Source organism: Myxine glutinosa, chromosome 2, assembly GCF_964187855.1.
Source record: "Myxine glutinosa chromosome 2, kmMyxGlut1.1, whole genome shotgun sequence".
Lineage (NCBI taxonomy): Eukaryota > Metazoa > Chordata > Myxini > Myxiniformes > Myxinidae > Myxine > Myxine glutinosa.
In genome coordinates this window covers 202156740-202167646 of record NC_136262.1, presented here as the reverse complement: position 1 = coordinate 202167646, position 10907 = coordinate 202156740, and the positions used below count along the sequence as shown (strand labels likewise).

The 10907-nt window shown below is 43.9% G+C and overlaps 1 protein-coding gene across 3 annotated transcripts in view; it reads left to right on the top strand.

Annotated features, from left to right (window-relative positions):
• Positions 1-45: 45 nt before the first annotated feature.
• Positions 46-10907, top strand: part of WDR54 (WD repeat domain 54) — a 111075-nt gene continuing 100213 nt past the window's right edge. The window contains exons 1-5 of one of the 3 annotated variants that reach the window (XM_068106436.2): positions 46-317; positions 415-477; positions 803-869; positions 4492-4548; positions 8789-8916. In XM_068106436.2, coding sequence (XP_067962537.2) covers positions 72-317; positions 415-477; positions 803-869; positions 4492-4548; positions 8789-8916 — 561 coding nt within the window. In that variant the 5' untranslated portion in view covers positions 46-71. The remainder of the gene's footprint in view (positions 318-414; positions 478-802; positions 870-4491; positions 4549-8788; positions 8917-10907) is intronic. The other 2 variants (XM_068106435.2, XM_068106437.2) reach the window with 2 other exon arrangements.

The window sequence follows — 10907 nt, the reverse complement described above, 5'->3', positions numbered from 1 at the left end:
GAAGTGGAGGGAAAGGACGCCGCGCGTCTTCAGTTGCTTGGAAACCGAGGTACCGAGCTCAGCGCATAGCCATGCCGGGCATGTACAAGAGGGTGCAGAGCGTCCCCCTCCGGCACAGCGCCTCAGCATTGGCCAGCAATCTTGCCGTGCTACGGCCACCCGCCCCAGAACCCTGCAGTCTAGCTGTGGTACACGGACGAGGTATCAGCCTCTTGGGACTGTCGTCAGAGTCTGAGCCCGGAGGGCACATCCGGTCTCAGCGACTTCTCCAGTGCAAAGAGGGCGGGGCCACGGCTGACTCCACCCTAATCCTCCAGGTGTGAACAAGTTGATCTTTTATGACTTGATGTATCAGACTATCGGTATGCCTTTGCTTGCGCAGATCTTAATATCGTACGATTCTAACGGGCGCAGGCCAGATGGTGTGTGCTGTTGTCGCGAGTTATTTTGGTGGTGACGTCACGGCGTGGCATCCAGGTAAAACGCACCTTTCAGCCGTGTGAGCTGAATGCCTTGATAAATTGGATATGAAGAATGAGTTTATCATTAGAGATTATATTTTGAGTCGTCTCGACGTGATAATTTGTTTTAAACTCAACTTTAATGGCTCATGTTGTTTTAAAAGGTACGTAAACTCAAACATGCATGATCTCCATGTGTAATAAAGATTGGAATCATTGACTAATGACCGTTTGAAGGTGTTCTAGAGACTGAACATTCATGTGGGACATGCTCCATGATTAAAAGTTATTGTGCAGCCAAAGCAACAGGTCGACCTCCACAATTTGTATTTTGTCCACAGATGTATGAAGAGGATGGTTCAGCAATGCTTTACTGGCAAGCACTGGAACAACCTGGGGCTCTTAATAGTAAGACATTTGTTACCTCTGCCACCAAAGGTGGATGGAGGTTATGTTTTCACCCCTGTCTGTTTGTCCGTTTTTCCGTTTGTCCGTTTGTTTGTGAACAAGATATCTCAAAATGTTGTGGACGGATTCGGACGAAATTTGGCAGAGATGTCGTGTATGTGTCAAGGACGAAATGATTAGATTTTGGTGAAGATCCGGATTCTGATCCGGCTACTAGAATTTTTAAGTGTTTCTTCACCATTGGGAGATCGGGCCAAAAACGACACATAGCAGGATATCTCAAAAAGTTATGGATGGATTTGCACGAAACTTGGTGGAGAGGTTGTGTGTCTGACGAGGACGATTCGATTGATTTTGGTGAAGATCTGAATATGGATTCGGATAAGAGAATTATTTAATTTTTTAGGTGATTCTTCACCATTGAGGGATAGGGCTAAACCAACATATAGCAGGATATCTCAAAAAGTTATGGATGGATTTGGACGAAACTTGTTGGACAGGTTGTGTATGTGACAAGGAAGAATCAATTCAGTTTTGGTGAAGATCTGGATCCGGCTACTATAATTTTAAAGTGATTCTTCACAATTGGGAGATTGGGCCACAAACGATACAAAGCAGGATATCTCAAAAAGTTGTGGACAGATGATTTTGATTAAATGTGATTCTGTATTGTGATGTTCTGGTCTACTCTGAGATACAAAACATAAACTGTTCACCTGGCGGAGGTATGCTCTCTACTGAGTGCCATTCTAGTTTTATATACTACTAGCCGAAACCCGTGGAACATCCACGGAAGGGAGGATGTGGTGTATGGATAGAGTGTACCATTATGGATGGCATAGGGGAGCGCTCATGGGATCTTCTTCTTCCGTTAAGCTCCAATTTTTTCTCTTTAAGTTAAGTCCAATCAGTCCTCTCTACTCGAAGTGCTCAGGCCATGCCTTCCTGCTCTCATACTTTTATTGCCGTTCGGTGTAGAAAGGGATTGACATATCGTTCGTCTGTTTCAGCTCGTTATCTTTAAGCTTCCTTACGTCTCGCCACCTGCTACACCTCTCTGAGTTACGAGGATTTATGCAACGCACCCCGAGTATCGCAACGTCACTCCATTTAACTTTATTAAAATGACGATAAAGACGTTTCCTTATATATCCTAATTTAAAATGTTCAAGGGAATAAAAAGACCATTTGGTTCACACCACCCATGTTCACACCACTCGACTGTCCAATCAGCGGACGGCTCGCTTCGCCTTCGCCCAGCAGACGCCAATACGATGGCGTCGTAAGATGGCGTTGTATCGGCAGTTAATCTGATGCTTTTGGGCCCCAACGTCGGCTAATTCAGATTTTTCGAGTATGGCTGTACGTGATAAACAAAGAGCACGGTTCGTAGATCGTAAATCCATTAGTGCTGTGGGCATCGGGTCACTGGGTGCGGCGTAAAAGGGATAACAAAGTCGAGTCCTTATGCTATTATTATATCGATTCCTTTGTTCACAGTTAAAAGGATTTTAAAATGCTACATTATGTTTTGTTCTCCATATTTTGACGTGAAACCTATTAATCGATTAGCGGTGTTGAAAATACTTGGCGTCTGTAAAATAGTGTTGGCATTTCACACCATGTACCGTGCAATTAATGAGGTTATCCTGCGGATTTTGATACGTTCAGCTGGTTAGCCTCATGTGCAGAATTATTGTGGTACTCTATCCAGTTATGGTGACGTTGAGGCAACACTACTTGTCATAGCCAGGTAGAGCAATTTTGTGCCAAGTCAAAGTCATCTATCGGCCCTACCGTAAAAGCAGGTGGAGATAGAACAGCGACGAGCCTAGGACGCTGATCTCTGCACACGAACCTCGGTACGCACTCGCTCGCCAGATGCTTGGAATCCAAAAACGTAATACCGCTGCCTTCAATTGTATCTGAACCGACTACCTCTGAATTTCCATCCAGGTACAGTACTCTGATTCGTTTTGGCAGTGCATTGTTCTAACAAACTTTCAGTTCATTTAATTGCAAACATGTTTCACAGATTATGGTCAGAGTGGACAGCAAAGAGGGAGCTTTGGAGTGACAGCAGAGCATAGATGTTCTGTTACACCATGTGCAGCTTGGAAACATTCTTCCTCTTCATCTTCAGTGCAGAAACCTTTCAAGGATTACTTTCTTAGCAAAGAGGATATTCTTAGTCAAGGAGACTATGGTTTGAAGGACTCGTAATTTAGTGGACTGTCCTATGAGTACTTAAACGACCATAATAGTTAATTTAAAGGACCATTTTTTACAAACATCATTCTATAAATGATCTTCATGGTTTCGAGTACTTTTGTAGTCGGGAACATTTTTCACAAATGGAAGTGACAATGACTTAATGTTTAACTTCATGGACTTTTTACATGGAGCCCATGTTGAGGATGGGGCACGCACAAGATGGGTGGGGAAAAAAACATAAAACGAATAGTGGGGACACAAAACGGCACATTTGGGGACGAAAGAAAATCGATGATCTACAAGGATTTAGAGTGCAAGACATACATTGGTTGGATTCATTCATCTGTAACAATGAGCACCTTGCTCGAAGAACTGTAGAGAGAAGCTATATGATGATGATGGAAGAGGAAGGAAACTCAAATAATGGATGATGTCGGTGACACGTGAGGCAAGTGTTTTGGAGACTGGCAAGACGGAATTAGATGAGCAGCATGTAATTCTCAGAGCATCGGAGGGCGGATGGAAAGGTATCTGAGGAAACTTATTGTACTGGATAGAAAGACTTGCAACCAGTCTGACTGAGATAGATAGGCAGCAGGAGCAAAACGCGAACCGATGCAGCTGCTTAATCAAGATTAGCACCAATAATTTCCCATGGTTTGGATGCAGACTATTAAAACGACAGGTGAGCAACATGAGATTTGTTTAAAAAAAAAAAGGAGAAACCTGTTCCATTGATTTACAGATTAAGTACAACTTAAGATTAAGTACTACTACTACTATTACTACTATTTATTGGCTCAAATTATTCCCACCTTTTTGTGGTTTTGACCGGAGAAAGTTTTTACCCATTTTTTCATGAATTGCCAGGCCATCTGAGGTTTGCCTGCAGGTGATGTAGGGGAGGAACTTGTAATTAGTTCAGAGTGCCAGCAATAACTCGTCTACTCTTTGCGAAAGACACTGTGGAATCTTTAAAGTCCATGACCAGTGCTGCCACACGGATCCTCTGGCTTAATATCCTTCCGATGGAGGGCGCACACATTGATACACTGCCGTGCAAGCGAAACACCAGGTGAGCATTTAAATCTGGCTCAAGATTTACCCAAGGCTAGACACAGTTCAAAGGGAAGTTCACATAGCTCTCAGCTGTCATGACAACCCCGTAGTTTCATTTCAGAGGTTGTTTTGTAAAACCAAAGGATTCCACCAGATTAAGAGCATGAATGTGTCGTTCCATACAAGAAAGAAGCTTTAATGCATGAGTGAGAAAGATCACTGCACAACCAACTGACCTACACTCTCTCATTACAATACTGCACCTGTGTAATTAATTAGGACGTTTCATTATACCTGTACTTAAAGTGCAGTATTAACTTTTTTCTTGCTCTGTGTTTTACCCATGCAGCAAAGGTGGTGTTTGCAAGGGGCGTTGCTGCTGTGGCAGGACTTTACATCTGTGTGGGTAGGCAATGGGATGTGGAAAAGCTTCACATGTTCAATTGGGGTCTTTAAGGGGACACAATCATGAAATCTTTTAAACATATGTATTGGAGGGTGATATCCTGGTATCCTGGTTGAAGCCTGGTGTTGGCTTAGCGATTAGGGTGCCGGCTTGGGATCCTAGGATCCTGGGTTCGAATCCCGATCGATTGCTGAATTAACGCCGGGGGGTTGACTCAGCCTGTCATCCTTCCGAGGTTGGCAAATTGAGTACCAGCTTGCTGGGATGAATGATCACGGTGTGTACCCCGATTTAGAATAGGTACACTGTATCCCTGCGCATCGTAAGAGCGTGACCAAGGGTTGGCGTCAGGAGGGGCATCCGGCCATAAAAACTTTGCCTCAAACAGGGAACCATGATTGTCTTGGGGCCCGCAAGGCTAACCCCTGCTCTAGCGGGGAAAATGGCCTTAAAACGATCATTCATTATTGGAGGGTGATATCCATGACCCATTTGCACAAAAATCTATTTTTGGGGAGCATAATAAGCCAGATAATCATGTTTTAAAATCGGACTATTTTCATTTTCGTTATGCAAATGAGCTACTTCTGTAGATTCATGTGACATCATGGGGGCACAAACCTTTGACTTTAGACCCTTCAGACATTCAGACCCTTAAAGCCCTAGCCCTCTTAGAGCTTTAGCTTTAGACCCTCAAGACCTTTGAGATACTTTAGACATGCAAAACCCCATTAGACTCTCAAGACCCTTTGCTATGAGCCTAGCTTTTTGATACTGTCCTGTCTGCGGCTGGTTACCACCAAGCCTTGGACAGATGAGCCGAACCAGCTTTAACTCCCGAGGCGATCTCCAATTTTGGCGGTTATTGACGCGTGCGGGACTGAAGAGCCACGAAGCGTTTATTCTCGTGAACACAGGTTTATTCCGAAACTCGCCAAGAACAATACAACAAAAAGGTAACAATAATTATTTACAATAAAACAAGGCGTGGAATGAGAATAAGAATAAGAAAATAAATGCTGCGGTAAAAATGCTAAGGTGAGGATCCTCCAGACAGACACAAAAACACACACAGGGTGAGGTAAGAAAATAAAATCACGCTCCAGCACTTGACTTACCACAGGATCCATTTGGTCCAGCTAACAGTTGTTGAAGCCCGAAGCTACACAGGTGGGAGCCTGGAAAACAGCAGCGAAAGCCGCACATCGAAGGCGCCGCAGGCGCCCGGGAGTGAGGCGTGCAGGGATAATGGCCATTGTTCTCTTCTCCTCCGTCCACCGCTTCACAATGTTTGGCATGAGATAAATTCCTCCTCTTTGGGAAAGGAAGCACGAACATGTCCTGCAGCACACCAGCACACCCGAGACAGCGAGCTTCCTCACAGTCACACCACCAAAGCCAGAATCTCGAGGCTTCTTCTTTGCGCTCGTGCTCCCCCCACGTCATTAGGCTGCGTCACTCGGGGGGTGTGGCCTGCCGGCCCTGTCCCCCCGCCCATTGGACCATTGTAGCTCCGCCTCTCCTAGGTGGGCCTTTGCCTTATGCGTCCATTGGAGCATGAATAGCATAGCCGGCTGATGTTATAAATGTTAGGGATAGCCACAGAGGGTATTACAAACAGGGGAAATTAACCTTAATCCTGACTACTAATTAACACGGCATCACCCCTCGTATGATGCACATTGAAACACAGCCTTAAGCTACATTTTCCCTACTTATTACATTGAAATGCTCCTACAGGTCACACGGTCCATTCTATTCCTAGGCAATCCTACCTTTTCTACAGTATTCTCTTACCTACCACCATAAACGTAACAATACCTGAGGGTGAACTCTAAATGCACAAAGTATGCAAAGTCACAGACAATGTTTCTTATATCCCAGCTTGCCTTTACTGATACAAAACATATGCATGTATAGTCACTCCAGACAGCCTCCTTTAACCCTGCCCATATGCACCGGGATATTTGATCCCACCAACAGCCGAAAGGTTTCTAACTAAACTGTATTCAATTGAATTAATATACACTTTGTTCTTTATTTGCGGTTCCCCAAGGTTATTCACAATTGAACCAAATTTGGCGGCAGCATGCACAGGAGGTAGGAGGCAGGAGGCAGAAGGAAGGGAAAACGTTTCTTTTGTTTAAAAGAGGTATGGGGAGAAAGGTGGACGGGAAGTGGAACGGACGAACCAAGCGGGTCAACAGGCATGAGCAGGGAGAAGGAAACGCGCAGCTTAAATGTACAACACACAAAACAACAGGCATTTTAAGGCCATTTTCCCTGCTAGAGCGGGGGTTAGCCAAAATTCAAGCGGGGGTTAGCAGCTTAAATGTACAATTAAATGAAATCAATAAACCTAATCCCCCTTGGCGCCACAGAAAACTGACCCACTCCAACGATGGGGAAAACAGGCGAGTACTTGACAGGCACAAAGCTGAGAATGTGCAGCTAAGGAATTTCAGGAAGGGTGGCAGGAGCGATGCAGTGGAGGCAATGGATTGTGAGGCGGCATCCACTTTTCCAGAGATCAGTCCTCCCTGTCCCAACGACGAAGCAGAGTGGGAGAAGAAGAGAGCCAGCGAGAGATGGAGAGTGGTCTTCTTCTTCTCAAGGCTCCACTCCCGCTCCTCGCATATGTGCAGACTGTGCATATGTGCCCTCATGGACTCTGGGACTCTCAGTACTTTTCCACAGAAGCCCCAACCTTCTGCACGACAGGTCCTCTGGCCCGCACTCCATATACAGTGGGCCGTCATTAGCCGTCCCTTCTGGTAGGCAATGCAATGTGCTCCGGCATCCCACCCCTCTCCAGTAGTGTGCGTCAAAAAGCATGAAATTGTTACACGCTTCGCTCGCTTGCAATTTTGATCTACTTTATGAGAAAACATGGCAGTATAAAATCAGTTCAATATATCAATGTTTAGGGGTTTAGGGAACACAGTGAATTAATAACCCCATTTATGCCACAAAAAAGCCGGCACGAAGGCGATGAGTCTGCATCCATGGTACTTGTCTGAAGTTAGTCGGTCTCGCTCTCTTCGGCGACGATGTTGCAGATGCTGACAAACTCAAGATGGTCTCTAACATGAACTCTGTGGAAGGATCCCTCAAGCCGAGCCTTCGTGTGTTGGCCATCGCAAGAGACGTCGTTGCAAAAGATCTTCTGGACTTCTTCACCTCCACAACTAAAAGGATATTCCACCATCTTGAAATAGATACTGTGTTCTTGTCAATGCCCCCTGCAGCCTGGATAACATCATTCGGGTACAATCTGGGGAAGGAACGGGTTGGGAAGCTCCTGCTGAAAGAGGAGTGGCCCTCATCCATGAGTTCATGGCAAAGGGGCGTACCAAGCACGAGTGCCAGCTCCAATACATGATCCAGGTGGCAGGGAATCATCGGCAGGCATACCTAAAGACAACAAACAAGAAGTACCTTCTACGCTGAAAAGTGCAAAAATTCAATACTTCCTTAACAAAGTGTATTAGCAAAATGCATTGTATTTTTATAAATATAAAACACGAAAAATGTCTTCATATGCTGTAATGTTTTAAATATTAAGTGTTGAAACGGACATAGTTGTCATCGTTACTTCCCCTGAAAAGAATCAGTACAGAGAAACCAATCCCAGAATATATGTAGTATGTAGTGTACAAACTTTGTAGTGGATGCGCGACCCCTACATAAACAGCTACTCAAATGAAAATTTGACTGTGGTGTTTACTCCTTCAGTGGCTTAATTGAGAAAGCGGGTGAAATAAATGGACCACCTTCAGGTTTTTTCCCTTATGCAGTGACACACCCTACTCTCCAGGGCTCTGCAGCTGACTGCACTATCATAGCTTGTAGTGTGCTAGCCAAACAGTTTGCAATGGTCATTTATAAAGTGCGCAGCACTTTCCCGCATGCTTCCCTGTGCAATTCCTCACCTGGCCATGCCTGTACAAAATGTGTTACACCATACAATATTATCCCTGGCTATAATGTGTATTAATTACATATGCTGCCTTCTCAGCATCATGTGCAACAAGACTTACTCTGGCATTTTCCCTGTTTACAAGAGTACATGTACGCTGCACAAATCACATAGACCATATTGCACTTACTACATTCTAATTATGGATCCCCCTTCCTTGCATGTAATGATATATACAATAATTTTGATAAAACCAATTGTAATTAATACACAGTAATGATAATTATCATTGTCATGTGACTTCTATGCTCACAACTCCAGGTGTTTCGTCAGGATGTGTGCTTGTGTTCAACATCCCACCACGTGGTACCAACATCACGCTGTGCAATGAACTACACCAGCATTCCGATGCAATCTCATCCATCTCTGGCGAGACCTTGGGTGATTTGGTATGTTCTTCAAAATAATCACATACAATAAGATAATTTGCACCATTTACCAAAAGTATTTGGACAACAAGGACAATTGCATGGTTATTAATTCACAGCCATTTATTGGATTTTTGAGAGAGTGTTGTCATCACTTACACATTGCCACAAATGTTGGCATTTGTCAGATTTCAGGGCAGGTATAGGTACAGTTGTGGATCTTGCTTTGCTGACTCAGTCCTCATGCAGCAAGCAGCATAATATGTCTCAGCGTAGTTCCTTTGGAATTGAATCATGGCTGTAGGCTAGATACCTCATGTTTTAAACATTTCTACCATCAAACCAATTCCTAACTGACACAGCAGTACGTTAAGGTATGTTACGTTGGTAGAAGTAACAGATTTCACTGTAGTATTGTATCAACGCTTGTAGTGCGGTTTTGTCCAAAATGTTACATGAAGACACCTTTATAAAACCACATGCTGTTTTGATTTGTGAGAAAGAAGCAAGTGCATGTAGGTTTGGAGGGTTTCAACTTTGGCTGAGCTGTCACAATGCTTTTCATAATATTGTGAAACCTTTTATGAGCCCCATTCTTCTTCGTCCGTAGTGTCACAAAACTGTGGGGTAGAATCATTGGTTGAGGGCAAAGCTGTGCCACTAATGCAATGCCCTCTGCTGGTTAGGGCAGAAATTTGGAGTTTGGCCATGGAGCCGGCAATAACTCGGCTACTATTTGCGAAGGACACTGTGGGATCTTTAACGTCCACCAACTAATACCAGCAGATGGGCACAAAATTTATCGTCCAACTGAGGGACGGCACACACATTGATTAATCAACCTGCCTATGAAACACCAGGATGACAGTTTATAGCTTGCCCGAGATGCAAACCCAGGCTAGATAGCTTAGATGTGAATGTGCATACTTTTACACCATTCCTGCCAACTCTGAGCCCATTACTGCCAGTGCTATATATCAGAGAAAAATATAAATCTATATCAATAAAATGATGGTGTCAGTCTCTTTCTCGTATTTTGTATCTCCTCTCACTGCTCCATGCATCGTCTCCGAACTTCATACGCATGATTAATAGACTTACAATTATGCCATGGCATCAATATTTACCTACAACTCACCCTGTTATTCTGTTCGGCATAGTCAAAAATATATTTTCTGAAAGCGTTTTCCATGGCGTGTGACATGACGTTCAAGTTGATGGCCTTTAAAGTCCAACTTTCACAGGATTATTTTGTTGTTGCCCCAATGTTTTCCATTAGTCACAGGATTGTTGTTGTACTACCAAATCCCATACCATCCCAACACCTGTCCTTGATGTGTATATTTGCAATTATTTAATTTAAAGTAGTGATTAAAAAGCCCTTTATGTTTAGGTTTTTTTATGTTTGGATTTTTATGTTTATGTTTGGTCACGGATTTTCGAAGCTCCACACGGTCTCCACGTTTTAAAAATTGTCATTGTTCACAATTGTATTTTGTCGAAACTGTATTTATCTTTCGGTGTGTGAACCTATAGTGTGTCCCTTGGAAGTTTCTCGGTGTTTATCTTTCATAAATTAATAGTTTCTGTTTGCCGCACGTGTGCGGCCTTGCAGCCTCAGGCTTCCCCTGTCGAAGTTTGTTCCTTCCTTCACTGTTTTTGCTGGGTTTTTTTATTTTCCCTTCTCCCCCAAACTTCACCGAACATCTACTCTTTATCCAACGTTGTAACCCCCACCCCTTCCCCCCCAAAAATAAAAAATAAAAACTTATTTTCCTTTCTCCTCGTGTGCTTTTGTCCCATCGTGCGCCTCTGTCCATGTGCGCTGTCCCGCCCCGCCCCCATTATCGCCTTGCCTTCCACCTTTTGCCCTGTTCAAGTGACTCATGGTTGTCCCTCAAGGTCCTCTCGCCGTAGGTATCTTTTTGAAAAGAAGACTGTTCTTCACCGTTCTGTTTAAATATGTTTAAACTTTCCCCTGCAGTGTTTTATTCAGTGGTTTATTACAACAT